The 19,335-nt window shown below is 38.9% G+C and overlaps 1 protein-coding gene across 5 annotated transcripts in view; it reads left to right on the top strand.

The window, feature by feature from the left end:
* Positions 1–19,335, top strand: part of LOC120522957 (uncharacterized protein DDB_G0287625-like) — a 148,024-nt gene that overhangs the window by 43,175 nt on the left and 85,514 nt on the right. For 4 of the 5 annotated variants that reach the window (XM_039743813.1, XM_039743812.1, XM_039743811.1 and 1 more), the window contains exons 3-5: positions 104–346; positions 14,087–14,197; positions 17,272–17,313. In XM_039743813.1, the coding sequence (XP_039599747.1) occupies positions 104–346; positions 14,087–14,197; positions 17,272–17,313 (396 nt within the window). The remainder of the gene's footprint in view (positions 1–103; positions 347–14,086; positions 14,198–17,271; positions 17,314–19,335) is intronic. The other variant, XM_039743810.1, reaches the window with a different exon arrangement.

Here is a 19,335-nt window from a genome sequence, read left to right on the forward strand (position 1 = left end):
AGCCTGGCATTTGAGTAATTGACTAAACTTTTGTTTGTTCTTTGAGTACTATTAAAGAGACATGCCATGGTGCATAAAATGATTTTCTCTTTGATTTTCACAGATCCTGTTCCTAAACCAGTGATAGAATGCAATGTTACTAATGACCATGTCATGCTGACATGTAAAACTGAAATGAATTTACTTACCCGTCTACATTGGAATGGTACTGACATAAAAAATCAGGAAATCACTGCAAATCCCCTGGAGCTGGAGAAGCGAGATGATAATGCAGAATTCACGTGTACTGCTAGTAATCCAGCAAGTGAGATGAAGAGTGACATCTTTCTTATAAAAGATTGTAATGGTAAAAACTTTTTTTATTTTGATTACCATGTTTAATTCATTTTAAAGTATTTTTCTTAATGTCTTGAGAAAACAGCAGTAACGGGTTGTTATACATACACAAATATATACTTTTAATCACTTGAACTCAATTCATAGGTGCCGCTAGCCTTAGGAGAATAGTTTAAGCCCAGCTGTATTTGCATGAACCCAGAAACCCCACAGTGAATTTGCCAAAGTTGGAAGTGTACAAATTACTTAGTGAGACAGAAGTTGCACCAGTCGGGACCACCCAGTCCAAGTTTTTAGGTACTTGCCTGTTAGATTTACTACAGTGCTCTGTGATGGATGGGCTTGGTTGTTACCCTGCACACAGTGCTGGTGAGATATGCTCTGATTCTCAGTGACCCTGAACTTAGGAAGCTGGATAAAAGTGGATATATAGACTAAATATCCATAATGTTCATCAATGTAGCAGAAAAAATAAAGGCTACCCCTACCCATAAGTCCTTTAATAGACTAACTAATAGACTAACAAAACATTTATTGACCATCTATCTGGGGCCAAATCAAAGGGACAATCTAATATCACCAGGTAGCCTAACCTGCATGTCTTTGAGGTAATACTGGGGTATCGCTAGAAAACCCCACATGAACAAAAAAGAATGTGCAAATTTTACACAAAGAGTAACTTACTAGGGTTTAAACCCAGGATTTAAGATTCCATTTAAGTCATTTTATTTTTCACAATTATCTTAATATTGATGTGAGGCAGCAGTATTTACCACTGTACCATCCTGCTGTCTTCAGATTTATTTAAATGTCATATGTATGATATTTATTTTGTCACCTTGATTAAAGATGTCTTCCAAAAGCAATGGGGATCTGGTAGTTAGGCTGCTGCCTCACAGTCCCAGGGTGCTCAGTTGAAATTATATTCCCAGCCATTTACTCTGTGGAATTTGTACAATATTCACATGGCTATGCAGGTTCTCCTCCAGGTTCTCTGTTTTGTCTCTTACATCTCCAACAGTGTATTCTTTTGGCAAACTAGTCTGTTGTGAATGAATTCCTGAGCATCCCCCGTGAAGGACTACCATCCCGACTAGTATAATTGCTAGTATAGGCTGCAATCCCTAATGACTCTAAATCTGAATAAGTGTGTTTTAAAATGATATTACAATATTTTTGATGTTATTAATTCAATAATACCAGTTTTCCTTTGACTGATGGGAAAGAAGTGTTATATTTGTGTGTGTGTGTGTGTTTTATACATGTTTATTCCTGCATGAATCCCAAAGATGCCTAACGATTTTCCTTTGTGTCAATATTTGTCTACCATGTTATAGACATTTTTGGTTGCAAGTACAATACCATACAATTCATTTTTGTATAGCCCAAAATCACACAAGAAGTGCTGCAATGGGCTTTAACAGGCTCTGCCTCTTGACAGCCCCCAGCCTTGAATCTCTAAGAAGACAAGAAAAAACTCCCAAAAAATACTCTTGTTGTGAAATAATGGAAGAAACCTTGGGAAAGGCAGTTCAAAGAGAGACCCCTTTCCAGGTAGGTTAGGCACGCAGTGGGTGTCAAAAAGAAGGGGATCAATACAATACAATACAATACACAGAAAAGAACAAATCCTCAATACAGTATAAAATAAAAATTTTAGAAGTACGGAGCAGAATTTAACAGTAGATGATATCACATAATATGATTTGGATTTGTTTAGAGTCCTGGAGTCCTCATCCATCAAGCTGCCTCCCCTATTTAGCCATTCCACAGCTGATATAGCGCTAATCCAATGAAAGAATCCCTCTTTCCCATGATTCCTGTGATCCTCCATTAGGGATGACTGAACCTTAGGCAGGCAAAACAACTTGGCAGTGGGCCGTGGCACCAAGTGCCACATTTGAGTACTGAGAAGAGAAACAGAATAGGTGAGGGTTAGTATCTAACTAGAATTATCATGTTACTTATGTTTTAGTGCTAATGACTAACAACAGAGATGCAGTATGTACAGTTAATCAGCAGCTCTAGTCAGGATATGCTAAACTGAAGTAGTGAGTCTTCAGCCGGGATTTAAAAGCTGAGACCGAAGGGGCATCTCTTATAGTAGCAGGCAGACCATTCCACAGTTTTGGGGCCCTGTAACTAAAAGCTTGACCTCCCACTGTTATTTTATTAATCCTTAGAATCATAAGCAGACCGGCATCTTGAGATCTTAATGTGCGCTCTGGTTTGTAAGTCATGATAAGTTCAGACAAGTAAGCTGGACCTTGGCCATTTAATCCTTTATATATTAAAAGGAGGATTTTGAAATCTTCCCTAAACTTAACTGCAAACCAGTGTAAGGATTTAAGAACTGGGGTTATGTGTTTGTATTTTCTTGTTCTTGTAATAATTCTTACAGCAGCATTTTGGATTAACTGGAGGCTGCATAAAGAACAGTTTGAACATCCAGTGAACACCGCATTGCAGTAGTCAATCCTACTAGAAATAAATGCATGAATCAATTTCTCAAAATCCTGTTTATTTAGAAAGTGCCTTAATTTTCTAACATTTTTAAGATGGAAGAAACATGATTTGGACAACTTTGTAATATGCGCTTTAAATGACATGGTAGAGTCAAAGATAACTCCTAGATTGCGGGCTGATTCAGTAAAATTAATGGGGATTCCAACTGAGTTAAATGATGACAGAATATTGTTGTGATCAGCGTCATTCCCTCCAACAATTAACATCTCTGTTTTATCTGTGTTTAAAAACAAGTAAGTAGATCTCATCCATCCACTCCTTTAATTCACTAACACAACTAATTAAAGACAACATCAGAGAAACTTCATTTGATCTAAATGAAAGGTATAATTGGGTGTCATCTGCATACGAGTGAAAGTTAACATTATGTTTCCTATTGAGAGATCCCAGTGGAAGCATGTAAAGTGAAAACAGTAAAGGTCCCAGTACTGAGCCCTGCGGGACACCATATTGAACTTCTGTGTATAATGATGGAGTACTGTCTGCACATTTCTGTACATACTGGAATTGATTTGATAAATAAGAACTAAACCAAGCGAGCACAGTGCCTGTAAGCCCAACATCGTTTTCTAGCCTGTGCAGTAAATTAGATTGGTCAATGGCATCAGATGCTGAACTTAAGTCTAACAACATAATTACAGTGGAGGTTCCTTCATCAGAGGATATCAGAATGTCATTTACAACCCGTGTTAGTGCCATTTCTGTACTATGACCAGTGTGGAAACCAGACTGGAATTTCTCAAATAAATTGTAATGCGTAAAGTGTGACTGAAGCTGATTGGTGACTACTTTTTCTAATATTTTAGAGAGAAAAGGTAAATTTGAAATAGGATATAATTATTTAGTATGTGTGGGTCTACGTATGACTTTTTAAGCAATGGTTTAATTACTGACACTTTTAGTGCATCAGGTACTATGCCATGCAATAATAAACTATTGATAATGGTTAGAATAGGCGCTGCAAGAACATCCATTGCACTTTTTACTAGTTTTTTTTGGCACTGGATCTAGGCAACAAGTATTGGGCTTCATTTTAGAAATTAAATTTAAGACTTCCTGCTCAATTACAGGATTAAAATGACTAAAGTGCTGAATGCAATGTGAGGCAGGGTGTGCTAAGCTAACATGCAATTTGTACTGTGATGCTGAGATCTGGGATCTTATATTTTGATTTTCACATTGATGAAGTTCATAAAGTCTGTATTGCTAATATCTGTTGGTATTTTGCAGATCTGAATTTCCATTTGTCAATTTAGCAACTGTTCTAAACAGTACCTGAGGATTTTTATTATTGCTATCTATTATTGTACAATAGTATTCTAAGCAAGCTTTAAAAAGAGTTTTTTTATATTTATTAACACTCTCTGTCCATGCAATTTGAAAGACATGTAGCTTTGTTGTTCTCCATCTGCGCTCTAGTTTTCGACAATCTAATTTAAGAGCTTGAGTGTTTTCATTAAACCAGGGAGAGTTTCTATGTGCTTTGATCACTTTTGTTTTAAGGGGAGCCACTGTGTCCAGAGCATCTCTCAAGGTCACATTGTAATGTGATGTTAGCTGATCTAAATTGTTTTCCACGTTTACATTTGATGTTATCTGATCTTATTGGGGGCGGCACGGTGGCGCAGTGGTAGCGCTGCTGCCTCGCAGTTAGGAGACCCGGGTTCGCTTCCCAGGTCCTCCCTGCGTGGAGTTTGCATGTTCTCCCTGTGTCTGAGTGGATTTCCACCAGGTGCTCTGGTTTCCTCCCATAGTCCAAGGACATGCAGGTTAGGTGCATTGGCGATTCTAAATTGTCCCTAGTGTGTGTGCCCTGCAGTGGGCTGGTGCCCTTCCCGGGGTTTGTTTCCTGCCTTGCGCCCTTTGTTGGCTGGCCAGCAGACCCCCGTGACCCTGTAGTTAGGATATAGTGTGTTGGATAATGAATGGATGATCTAAATGTTTTTCCACAATTACACTCGACTTACTCAAAGTATCTATATATTTTGAAGCAGAATAACAATCTAGATGTTGCACTGTCTTTGTTTTAATCTGTGAGTGCATTGGCAAGGGCAGAACTAAATCAAATGTAATTAAGTAGTGATCGGAAATAGCTTCATTTAATGGAGTAATATTTAAATTCTGAGTTTCAACTTTGTAAGATATAAATAAATCTAATGTGTGGTTATGATTATGAGTTGGACCTTTGACATTCTGACAAAATCCTACTGAATTTAACAAATAAGTAAAACATTTGCTAAAAGAGTCAGTTTCCACATCAATGTGTACATTAAAATCCCCCATCAGTACTATGTGATTATAATTTATAGCCAAATCAGATAAAAGGTTGCTAAATTTAGTCATGAACAATGAATATGGCCCTGGTGGTCTGTAGACTAGCACTATAATTGTGTTGGAATCTGTTTTAATATTTAAAATGAATGCCTCAAAGGATGTAAAGTCGCCTAAATTTTTAGACGTGATTTGCATTTTGTTACAAATGATTATTCCAAGGCCTCCTCCTCGACCAGCATCTCTAGACTTATGAAGGAACGAGTATCCATCTGGTGACGCCTCAGCTAAGGGAACAGTGTCACATTTACTAAGCCAGATTTCAGTGAGAAGACACAGATCAGATTTTGTACTTAATATAATATCATTTACCATTCATTTAAAACTTCATGCTTCTTTCTGCATTGGTGATATAATTTTTGTTTTAATTTGAAGTAAATTTCTATTACAGATGCCTCTGGTGGTGGGTCTGGTTTTATCCCTTGGTCTAATTGTACACCTTATTTTTTGGTTATCAGGTCATTAATATACCACAGAATAATGCAGGCCCTGTTGTCAAGATGTTAAATATGGCTGCTGCCTGTGAGTTGTGGAGTTGAACATAGTCCTTAATATTATTTTAGATTTGAGTCAAAGACTAGGGGTTGTTCCGGCAAAAAAACACAAAGTGACTTATTATCAACAAACTTGACCTTTTTCCCATCCTACAAATACAACCGTCATAATACTGTACGATGCATGTCATTCAGTCATAAATATCATTATGGAAAAGAGAATATACTTCAGTTTTTGACAACTCAATATTCTGTCATTCAGTGTAAAATGGAATGTCAGACATGTACAGTACATGACTTGCTATTAGTTTGACTTTAGACTGTCTACTTTAGATGCTTTGAAAAAAATATAGCAAAGAAAGTATAAATCTAAACTACACTGTCTTCTTCTTCTTCTTTCAGCTGATCCCGTTAGGAGTCGCCACAGCGGATCATCTTCTTCCATATCTTTCTGTCCTATGCAACTTGTTCTGTTACACCCATCACCTGCATGTCCTCTCTCACCACATCCATAAACCTTTGCTTAGACCTTCCTCTTTTCCTCTTCGCTGGCAGCTCTATCCTTAGCATCCTTCTCCCAATATACTCAGCATCTCTCCTCTGCACATGTCCAAACCAACACAATCTCGCCTCTCTGACATTTGTCTCCCAACCGTCCAACCTTAGCTAACCCTACTCATTTCTAATCCTGTTCATCCTCGTCACGCCCAATGCAAATCTTAGCATTTTTAACTCTGCCACCTCCAGCTCTGTCTCCTGCTTTCTGGTCAGTGCCACCGTCTCCAACCCATATAACATGGCTGGTCTCACTACTGTCCTGTAGACCTTCCCTTTCACTCTTGCTGATATCCGTCTGTCACAGATTACTCCTGACAATCTTCTCCACCCATTCCACCCTGCCTGCACTCGCTTTGTCACCTCTCTTCCACAATCCCAATTACTCTGTACTGTTGAGTAAGTATTTAAACTCATCCACCTTTGCCAATTCTGATCCCTGTATCTTCATGATTCCACTGACCTCCCTCTCATTTATACACATGTATTCTGTCTTGTTCCTACTGACCTTCATTCCTCTCATCCCTAGAGAATATCTCCAACTCTCCAGGGTCTCCTCAACCTGCTCCCTACTATCACTACAGATCAAAATGTCATCAGCAAACATCATTGTCTACGGGGACTCCTGTCTAATCTCGTCTGTCAACCTGTCCATCACCATTGCAAATAAGAAAGGGCTCAGAGCCGATCCCTGATGTAATCCCACCTCCAACTTGAATGCATCCATCACTACTGCCACACTTCCCTCGTACATATCCTGTACAACTGTTATGTACTTCTCTGCCACTCACGACTTCCTCATACAATACCACAGCTCCTCTCGAGGCACCCTGTCATATGCTTTCTCCAGGTCCACAAAGACGCAATGCAACTCCTTCTGGCCTTCTCTAAACTTCTCCATCAACATCCTCAGAGCAAACATTGCATCTGTGGTGCTCTTTCCTGGCATGAAACCATACTGCTGCTCACTAATCATCACCTCACTTCTTAACCTAGCTTCCACTACTCTTTCCCATAACTTCATGCTGTGGCTCATCAATTTTATTCCCCTGTAGTTACTGCAGTCCTGCACATCCCCTTATTCTTAAATATCGGCACCAGTACACTTCTTCTCCACTCCTCAGGCATCCTCTCACTTTCCAAGATTCCATTAAACAATCTGGTTAAAAACGCCACTGCCATCTCTCCTAAACACCTCCATGCTTCCATAGGTATGTCATCTGGACCAATGGCCTTTCCATTTTTCATCCTCTTCATAGCTGTCCTTACTTCCTCCTTGCTAATCCATTGCACTTCCTGATTCACTATCTCCACATCATCCAACCTCTCCTCTCTCTCGTTCTCTTCATTCATCAGCCTCTCAAAGTACTCTTTCCATCTGCTCAACACACTCTCCTCGCTTGTGAGTACGTTTCCATCTTTATCCTTTATCACCCTAACCTGCTGCACATCTTTCCCAGCTCGGTCCCTCTGTCTAGCCAATTGGTACAGGTCCTTTTCTCCCTCCTTAGTGTCCAACCTGTCATACAACTCATCATAAGCCTTTTCTTTAGCCTTCACCACTCTCTCTTCACCTTGCGCTTATCTCCTTGTACTCTTGTCTACTTTCTGCATCTCTCTGACTATCCCACTTCTTCTTTGCCATCCTCTTCCTCTGTATACTCTCCTGTATTTCCTCATTCCACCACCAGGTTTCCTTTTCCTCCTTCCTCTTTCCAGATGTCAGGCCAAGCACCCTTCTTGCTGTCACCCTTACTACATCTGCTGTAGTTTCCCAGCTGTCTGGTAACTCTTCACTGCCACCCAGTGCCTGTCTCACCTCCTCCCTAAACTCAACCTTGCAGTCTTCCTTTTTCAACTTCCACCATTTGATCCTTGGCTCTGCCCTCACTCTCTTCCTCTTCTTGATCTCCAACATCATCCTACAGACCACCATCCTATGCTGCTTAACTACACTTTCCCTGCCACCACTTTGCAGTCTTCAATCTCCTTCAGATCAACTCTTCTGCATAGGATGTAATCTACCTGTGTGCATCTTCCTCCACTCTTGTACATAACCCTATGTTCCTCCCTCATCTTAAAAGACGTATTCACCACAGCCATGTCCATCCTTTTGGCAAAATCCACTATCCTCTAACCTTCTTTTTTCTTGACACCATACTTACCCATCACCTCCTTGTCTCCACTGTTCCCTTCACCAACATGCCCATTGAAATCCGCTCCAATCACCACTTTCTGTCCCTTGGGTACACTGTTCATCACTTCATCCAACTCACTCCAAAAATCTTCTTTCTCACCCATTGCACACCCAACTTGCGGTGTATATGCACTAATAACATTCATCATCACACCTCCAATTTCCACTTTCATAATCATTACTGTCTGACACTCTTTTCACCTCCAAAACACTCTTGACATACTGCTCCTTCAGTATAACCCCTACTCCATTTCTCCTCCCATCCACACCATGATAGAACAATTTGAATCCACCTCCAATCCACCTGGCCTTACTCCCCTTCCATTTAGTCTCTTGCACGCACAATATATTAACCTTCCTTCTCTCCATCATATCTGCTAACTCTCTCCCCTTACCAGTCATACTGCCAACATTCAAAGTTCCTACCCTCAGTTCCACTCTCTTTACTTTCCTCCTCTCCTCCTGCCTCTGGACACGTCTCCCCCTCTTCTTCTCCTCCTTCTTCTTCGGCCAACAGTAGCCCAATTTCTGCCAGCACCCTGTTGGCTAACAGTACTGGTGGCTGTCATTGTTAACCCGGGGCTCGACCGATTTAGTATGGAAATTTGTATTGTTGTCCGCATATTGATTTGGCAAAATTTTACACCAGATGCCCTTCCTGACGTAACCCTCCCCATTTATCCGGGCTTGGGACCGGCATGAAGAAACACACTGCTTTGTGCATCCCCTGTGGCTGAGTTAAATCTAAACTACACTGTAAGGGAGACAAAAGGTATCACACAGTAAACAGAGACTTGTATCAGAGAAAAAAACACCATTGCATATGCATACAGGTGCAGTGCATATAAAAAGTATTCACCATTTTGGAAGTTTTACATTTTATTGTTATACAGAATTGGATCCCATTAGACTTAATATGGCCTTTTAACACTGATCCCCAGAAATATAGTAGACTTTTTAATGCTAAAGTGAAAACATATTTCCTAACTGCAAGGCTACCACTCTGCCACCGTGCTGCCCTGTGGTCTAAATTAATTACAAATATAAAACACACAATATAATTAATCACATAAGTATTCACCCACATTAATAAGACAGACCTAAATTATTGCTGGTCTAGAAATTCAGTTGATTGTATTATAAATGCACTTCTGTATCTGGATGGTCCAAGTCATGCTGAGTTGCATAACCTAGGCAATAAAGACTAAAGAACATTCCAAGCAACTCTATGAACAGGTGATGGAAAAAAGTCAGGGTATAAATACAAGAAAATATCCAAATCGAAAAATCCTTTTGAGTCCAATTAAATTAATCATTAAGAAATGGCACATCTTTAAATCTTCCTAGTGTAGAACTGCTGCAAACACTGTGTGATCAAGCAAGAAGAGAACTAGTGTGGGAGGCCACTAAAAAAACTCTAAAAGAGTTACAAGCTTCAGTGTTGCCAAGCATTTCACCAATCACAGCTTGCATGACGGTACATTTCATGTTACAAAGAAGTTCATTTTGGAAACCATGCTTGGTGTTTCAGTTCATATCCATTTTCATCATAAAATTTCAAGAAGAGACAACTGGGAAGAGTTGGGAAACATATTTGTACAAATTAGAGCTGGTACAACAAATAAGCAAAAACAAGTTCAAAAAGAGAGGTAAACTTAGCAGAACATAAAAACTAGCATAAAACAAAAAATCAAGACACAGAAGAAATACAGGGTGACACTTTAGAGGAGGGTTATGGTCGCAAGTAAGAACAGCACAGCACATGCCTCTTTAAAATGTGGCTTTCTCACTGACTTTCTTCTTGTAGAAATAAGCAAATAATGCAAATTCAAATTAAGTTAAAAATGCATATGGAGATAATGCTGTTGAACAATGCTCTGGGATTTATTGGGCTTCATGCATTGTGGATTCACCAAGCAGTATCCACTAAGACACCTCACTCTGCTCAGTCAACATCATCAGCCACTTCAACATTTCCTCAATGTGCTGATGAAGTGATCAATTTTAACTGACGAGCTTCCAGCTCTCAGTTTCCAAGGAACGTGCAAGCGACATTATTGGAAGCCTGACCATTGATCACAAAAAGTAATAAATGAGATGTGTTCAGAATTGATTATAGAATTGAAAGAGGAAGCTTTTTGTTATGAATCACCACTGAAAATGAAAGAGGGATCCATTACTGTGAATCAGACACCCAACAAAAAAATCAGATAAAATTGCATCATCCAACTAAAAAAGTTTAAGTTTGTCAATTAGGTGTAATAAGCACAATTTTTGTGATGTGGAAGAGGTGATTTTTGTAGACATTATGTCAAAGGGGCCAATCTGTTAAAGCAGATCTGTGACCCAAGACCCTTTAAAATTGCAGAAGCATTTGAAGAGAATTTGACCTTACAAAAACTATTGTTGAAATCTTCCTACAGTGTAACAATACATGACCAAGAACAAGTGTGAAAACATGGATTGACATTAAAAACTGATTGGGACTGATTTTCCCCTTTCTCCGTAAAGCCCAGCCTTTAGATTACCACCACCTTCACAGCTCTCATAGAAACAAGCAATGGAAGAGGGATTCAGAGTGATGGCTGAGTTTTTGGAAAAGTGAAGAATGTTATACCAGACAAAACTACTTGAAGCACCTTGGCTGAACAGCAACACAAATGCTCATCCCCTGCTTTTTAATTTCCAGCTGCTTTCTTCGCATAGCCTACTGTCAAAATGAAAGACAGCATCTGCTAGGTGTTATAAGCAAACAGACAAGGATTATCCATCCATTCATTATCTAACCCGCTATATTCTAACTACAGGGTCATGGGGGTCTGCTAGAACCAATCCCAGCCAAAACAGGGCGCAAGGCAGGAAACAAGCCCCGGGCAGGGTGCCAGCCCACTGCAGGGCACACACACACACACCCACAAACCAAGCACACACTAGGGCCAATTTAGAATTGCCAATCCACCTAACCTGCATGTTTTTGGACTGTGGGAGGAAACCGGAGTACCCGGAGGAAACCCACGCAGACACATGGAGAGACACATGGAGAACATGCAAACTCCATTCAGGGAGGACCGACAAGGTTCATAAATTATAAATTATAACAATTGTTATATAGCAGTTATAACTATTGTTATAAGTAAACAAACATGCACATTTGCATATTGTCTTCAAGACAGAAGCTAGAACAAACAGGCTTAAGGAAAAACTGTTGGATGCTATCAAAAACCAGAAGATTACCAGGATTCATGACCAAAAGCACAAATATTACAGCCAGAGACAAAACACTAATACTGAGAATCAAACCAAAACTTGAAAAGCTATCAGTTGTTACCAGAAAATCGGAATCTAAAACATTAAACCAGCAGTTGTTAACAGTTCAAATTTGTAATCTAGGACAAAGAACTAATGGTGTTGCTCTGGATTTTATAAGCAAATCTTAGGACATGATCCCTAGCAACCATGCAATGCTTACTTGGTTACCCATTAACTGCCTGCTGAAATCCTAAAAACACAAACATGAAAATGAACCTTGTTATTTTGGCTTTTGAAAAATTAAAGTCCATAATCAGAAATAAACTATCTAAAATGAAAAAAATACTAACCTAAAACAAACATTTTGCAATTCAAAACAAATAAATGGATGTGAGGATTTGAACTGATAAAGAAGGAGATATATTGTGTTTTTTCTCACTGTTACAAGGCCGTTAAAGTTGATGAAGCCTATGTAGAACTATTATTAGTGTAGCACAAGGCTTCCCAAAGTGGTCGATATTGACCCCCTGGGGTCGGTTTGAACTTTCTAGGGATCGATAGTTTCAATAAAAAAATTTGGGGGTCGACGACAGCAAAAATAGACCCCCTTACTACTGGTATTTGTGTGTTACTTCAAAATATCTACGATTCCAATAGGTACCTAATTATGAAGCAAAATAATTAAAAAAACACTTTTTTGATAAAAACACATTACATACCAAACTTGTGAACGAAAAGGTAAAATGTGTCATTAAATGAGTCACACGTAAGAATGCATGAAAATACATGTAGCAGAAACATGTCTGTACATTGTCTTAACAAACTTATCAAAGCAAGTGTGGACATGAAAAACCATTGCATGTGACTAGGGGGTCGATGGTTTTACAAGTTTTTGGTAAAGGGGTCTGCGGCACAAAAAAGTTTGGGAACTCATGGTGTAGCAAATACAGCTACGATAGTTATCCTATGATCATGTTCAAACACTTCTATAATAAATTACCTATAATAAAAGTGATTGTTGCAAACTTTCGTGCAATAACAAAATATTCTCAAACCCCCTTAATCGCATTCAGAGGGTCAAATCCTATCTTAGCAGCATCAGACAAAAATCCATGACAAGGCCTCACCAAGGCACCAGCCCACACAGGGACAATTTAAAATCTCAAGTCAACCCTAACAGCACATCTTTGGGGCTGTGGAATGAAAACCAAAGAACTCATGCACACCTTCATGTGGACAGGATTCAAACTCCACCAAATTTCAAGTTTATACCTTAAAACTATAGAATACTTGATCCATGAGGCAGAAGTGTTAATTACACCATCCTGCCATTTATTTTCAGGGTAGCCCATGTATATTACAAATATTCTTCACTCAAAATGATAGACAGTAATACTTGGGAGACATTGGAATTTATAAGTAATATCTTAGAAAAGTTAGGAGAATAAGAATTGATGGACTGCTTTGTGCTGAATGGCTTGTTCTTGTTAAAACTGTTGTTATGCCCAACATGGACTAAGGTATAAACTTTAATTTACTGGAGCTCAAAATTATGATGTTCTTTGCCCTTACATTTCCTAACTACTGATGCTGTTTGTGAGAATGATGCTGTATTAACCACAGAGGTAAAGCCTGCAAGAAATGTCTACTGTCAAATGTGATGCTCAATATTACATCTTGTCATGCACAGAGAACTGTATTTTGATGTTGTGTTCTCTTTTCATGTTTGAGACTATAAAATTGGTATCAGCTTTATTTATCATCATATTAAAGTTTAAGTCCACAGTTAATTTGTGAGTGAGGTTTGTTTTATTTTCAGCCCTAGCACTTTTAGCTACCATTCCTTCTCACAGTTTGAACACTCTGTAAAATTTTAAATGTTTGTAATCAAGTCTTAGGCTCCAAGTGACTTGTTCCTGGGCCAAATGAGTGAGAAAAATGAACTTGAAATGTACACTGACTGTTAAAAAGTATTCCCCTGCCTTAAATTAATGTTTGAAAAAAATTACCAGCTTTACATACTGTATCTGGGCACTGCAGCTGTTACCAATAGGTTCCAAAATTCATTGAGTTTGCTCACAAAGGACATTAACAATAAATTAAAATTTTTAGGAGCTTCTATATACTGTTAAAGAAAGCAGTGTCAAGACTTTGGGGAGATGGATTTCTGCCAGCATTCCCCTACCTAGCAGACAGGTGTATTTGTTTTGTTTATTTTTATACAAATTCCTTACAATTTATTTATTGTCTTTATTGCCAAAATGCATGCTGAATAAACATAAAGCTTGCAGTCCATGTTGTTCATTTGTACCAGGAAGACCAATGGTTTTAACCTAAAAACTTTGATTTAATCATTTTTGTATTTAAATTCATAAATTATGTTTGTCCTCTCTTTCAGATGAAAGCAATCTACTGAATGCTGCCATGTTAGCAGTAGTAGTAGTAGTACTGATTTTACTGCTACTGTCAATAATAGCTGTTGGACTATATTTTTGTTTTAAACAGAAAGGTATGTTAAATTTTATTTTAAAGTTGTTTTGATGCACCTATAAATATTTAGATTTACCTTACTGCGGGCTTATTTACTTGGATAATACCAATCAAAACAATGTTAAGAAAAGCCATTATTTATATAAAAAGTATTGCTTTATATTAAGGAAAACATATGTTCGTAATGAGTGTAAACTGAAAGAAAAATGCAAAGAAATTATAAGTGCTAAACACAGTAATTATATAAATCACCTAAATATATGATATAAATATGTGTAGGACCTCGGGTTGACTGAGCAAGTGACTTACTAATCAACAGTAGTAGCCATTTAACTAAAATCCTAGCTTTCACATTGGCCTAACCTAAGTGGTTATCACACTCAGTCCTGGGTAGTGGGACCAGTTTTTCAAAATCCCAAACTTGTGTATCGTGAATATGTGTATTAACACATGCTCACGTATGATGCCCATTCTCATTTGCTTAATGCCTGCTTCATCTCATCTTCATCAGAGAGGGATCAGGGCTGGGGAAAAACATTGTCACAAAGAAATATATGCTTCTACATCAAATCACTACACGTTTTTGAAATCGTATATTTTAAATACACAAGTGCTGCATATACTCTCTTGAAGTACCCAATGCACGCTTCATACATACCTCTGCTCTTGCTTAACTTCACATGAACCTGCTTTCAGGCTCCAGCAATTGCAAGACCCTCCCTCACTTTCTATTCCCATGTACTTCCATTGCCATCACTCTTTTGCCCACATATTCATTGTCTCTCCTCATCACATGTCCATACAACCTACTTTCATGTACTTTCTTAGAGATCTCTTCCACTTTTGTTGCATCTGTGATTGTCTCATTTCTTATTCTGTCCATTTTTGTAATTCCACATATCCATCTCAACATTCTCATTTTTGCCACATCAAACTTCTGCGCTCCCTTTACTGCCCATGTCTCAGCTCCATATATCATTGCTGGTCTTACCACTGTCTTAAAAAACATACCTTTAACCTTCACCTTAATTCTTTGACTGCACAATACTCTTGATACCTTCTTCCAATTGTTCCATCCACACGGACCCCTATGATTTATCTCTGCATCTAATTTTCCATCTTTGGCTACTACTGATCCTAGATATTTAAATGTATCCACTGTTTTCAGTATCTCTCTCTGCAGGATAACTTCTGAATTCTGATCATCATTAAACCTCAGATATTCTGTCTTCCTTCTATTTATCATCACTCTATCTTCCAAAGCCCTTCCCCTCTCTTCCAGTTTCATCTCTACAAAAAAAAAAGCATGCACCTGGGGGATTGGTCTTTTATCTCATGAGTCAATGTATCCATAACTAGATCAAACAGATAAGGACCTAAAGAAGATCCCTGGTGCACACCTACTCTAACTGGGATCTTGTCTGTTACCCCAACACAGCTTTTGACCCAAGTCCTCACTCTCTCATACATAACCTGGACAATCCTAACACACTTCTCTGGTACTTCTCACTCTCAGCACTTCCAGATCTCTTGACATGGCACTCTATCATAAGCCTTCTTCAAATCAATAAACACCATGTGTGATCCTTTCTGGTTATCCTGATGCTTCTCTATGAGTTATCTTAATGCAAAGACTGCATCAGTTTTTCCTCTTCCTGGCATAAAACCAAACTGATCCTTACCTATGGTGGTCTCTTCCCCAAGCATTCTCCCTATAAAAATGTTCATTGTGTGTGACAATAGCTTTATCCCTCTATAGTTTTACAACCCTGAATATCACCCTTCTCCTTATAAATCAGTACAATCACACCATTCTTCCACTCTTCTAGTATTCTCTAATTATAAAACAGATCTTCTTCATTAGATCCCACAACACATCTGCTCCTTCATCTCCTAAACTCTTTCACAATTCTGCTGGTATTTCATCAGGTCCTGTTGCCTTTCTATTTTTCATTCTTTTCAGTGCCTCCTTTACTTCCTCCCTTCCTATTCTTGGTTTGGGACTCCATCCCCATATACTACCCTTGGATTTTCTTCATTCAACAGCTTTTCAAAGTACCTTTTCCATCTATTCTTTATCCTATCATGCTCATGTAAGACTATATCTTGATCATCTTTCATCGCCATTATGTTACTAAAATCCTTTCCAGCTATGTTCCTAGTCTTCACTATTCTAAAAATCATTCTCTCTCCCTCTTTTTTCATAGACCTCCTCCAAATTTTGAACCCTGGCTCTTCCTACTGCCATCTTTGTCTTCTTCTTAACCTTTATCACATCCTATACCCCTCTGTTCCACCACCATGTATCTTTGTCCTCAGATGAGCTCCTTCCTTGCGTCCTACACAACACCACTAGCATCTGCTATTAATACAATTTTGCTATTTCTCCACATTCTCAAATGACTGTACTCCATTTAAAACATTCTCCCCAAACCTGTTCTTCAGCTCTTCCTCTTTTAATCTTCATCACTTCATCCTTGGTGTTGCTTCCATGTTTTTATTCTCCTGCTGATTTTGATCTCCCAGTCCGTCATCACCATGTATACTGCAGTGTCATACTTTCCCCATTAATGACCTTACAATTATTAATCTCTTTCAAATGAACCTCTACATGATCCAAAAAACATTTGTTTGGCACTTTGCTTAAAAAGAAAATAACAGTTTTTAAGATATCTGGTGTGGCAGAATAAGAGCACTTATAAACCGTAGCTTTAAGTAACATGTTTCAATAACAGCAAAAATTGGCTTATACAAGATGTAACAGACAGCCAGGATTCTTACCTGGCTGGGATGCCTCCATAACAGAAGGACTGGGGGAAAGAACTTGCACATTGATGCTTGGCTGTTTAGAACAATTTGTTTTCTAACACAAGGTTCTTGAATCCTAAACAGGGTTGCATACAAGGGAGCAAAAATCTAATCTTTTTGTATTGGGAGTTTCCTGTTATTAAAGGATTTTTTCTTTTAATATGAAAATAAAATTAGCTAATTATCAGTTCATGTTTTGAGCAGTCTCTTTTTTCAAGTAATACTTGGTATTAGATAATCAACAAACTATATGCAATATAATGTTTTTTTATTTTTATTTGATAGTTTCTAATGATACCAAACAGGAAAAAAATATGAAAAATGAAGGTAAGTTATAATATATACTTTAACTTATATATATATATATATATATATATATATATATATATATATATATATATATATATATATATATATATATATATTATTATTTTTTAATAACTAGGACAAATATTCATCCCCTTATCCATAACTTTTTTTGGGTTATCGTGCATACTGAAAATGTATATAACGTTATGAAAAATATCACTTAAATGCATATATTTTATTCAGTCTTTTAGATAGGTTTTACATTAAAAAATCAACAATGATAAATAATAATAATAAATAAATAAAACAAGACATGTAGGTAAGTAACAACACATCTGCAAATTTAATATTATTATTATTATTATTATTATTAATAAATATATCTTGGTTTATACATTTAACTCACATCACAAATTACACCCTGGATCACGTGGGGGCCGCCTTCCTGGTTGCTCTGGGGGCCACGGGTACAGGGCATGGAAGCTCCACCCTGTAGGGGCCCGTGGTCACCGCCAGGAGGCGCCCCAATGCCTTGGGGACCTGTTACCCCAGCACTTCCGCCACACCAGGAAGTGCTGGGGGGAAGAATTAGGATGGCACCCGGAGAGCTGCCGGGAGGACAGCCGGCACTTCCGCCACGCTTGGGCGTGGCCAGGGGAGGGATGCCAGGAACACCTGGGGCTCATCCGGGGACTGTTTAAAAGGGGCCGTCGCCATTCATTCGAGGCTGGAGTCGGGAGGAGGAAGGACGAAGCACAGAGGAGGTGTGGAGGCGGCCCGAAGAGAGGCATTTGTGGCCAGGACTGAGTAATTTGGGGATTGTGCACGTAACTGGGTCTGAGTGACCATTATTTGTGTCTGTGTGACCAATATAAACAATTGTAAATAGTGTAAATAAACGTGTGGTGGTTGAGTAATAACATGTCCGCCTGTCTGGGGGAAATAACTCAGGTGACAACAAAATCGGGTTGCGACCAGAGTTTTGGAATAAATTACGGTCGTGACTCAGGTTCCACTGTGTGTGTGTGTGTATATATATATATATATATATCCATCCATTTTCTAACCCGCTGAATCCGAATACAGGGTCACGGGGTCTGCTGGAGCCAATCCCAGCCAACACAGGGCACAAGGCAGGAACCAATCCTGGGCAGGGTGCCAACCCACCACAGGACACACACAAACACACCCAGCACACACTAGGGCCAATTTAGAAACGGCAATCCACCTAACCTGCATGTCTTTGGATTGTGGGAGGAAACCGGAGCACCCGGAGGAAACCCATGCAGACACGGGGAGAACATGCAAACTCCACGCAGGGAGGACCTGGGAAGCGAACCCGGGTCTCCTAACTACGAGGCAGCAGCGCTACCACTGCGCCACCGTGCCGCCCTATATATATATATATATATCAATGTCATTATAAAATAATACCAATGTGAATTCAACATTCAGTATATAGGAAATTCGGTGGGAAGTGCAGTAGCTAAGGCAACTTTGGATATACCATTGGCTGTTTTTGTACATTTTACGAAGGGTGAATTCTGATGAAAAGACCGCATAACCTTACATTTTTTTTAGATATTCTAATATTGATAATATATAGATAGTCTCTTGATGTTTATCAGCACTTCATCAATGGTTTTACCGGGGTCATCGGGTGTTTTGGGTCTTTCAAAATCAGGTGCTTCTCCCTATGAGCCTCCTTTCCTGATCCAGAGTCATCTCCAGACCCCTTCTGCTGCCTCTGTGATGTTCCGCATGGGTGTTCTCCTCCTCTCCCCGTTGATACCAAGTGTACTAAAGGCTCCATTCAGTGATTGCCCTGCAAAGCTTCTGCAACAAACTTTGATAGGGGTACACCTTGCCTTCCAGCCATGTTTACAGCAATTCAGCTCAAGATCTCCATACTTGGCCCTCATCCTGTCATGGGTCTCCTCCAGTTGCTTCTCCCATCTATCTGTTAGCTCCAAAAGAACAATATATGTAATGTGCACTTTTTACTCACTGTACCTATACTGACAACCCAGCTCTGTTCTA

The sequence above is a fragment of the Polypterus senegalus genome, chromosome 2 (genome assembly GCF_016835505.1).
Source record: "Polypterus senegalus isolate Bchr_013 chromosome 2, ASM1683550v1, whole genome shotgun sequence".
Lineage (NCBI taxonomy): Eukaryota > Metazoa > Chordata > Cladistia > Polypteriformes > Polypteridae > Polypterus > Polypterus senegalus.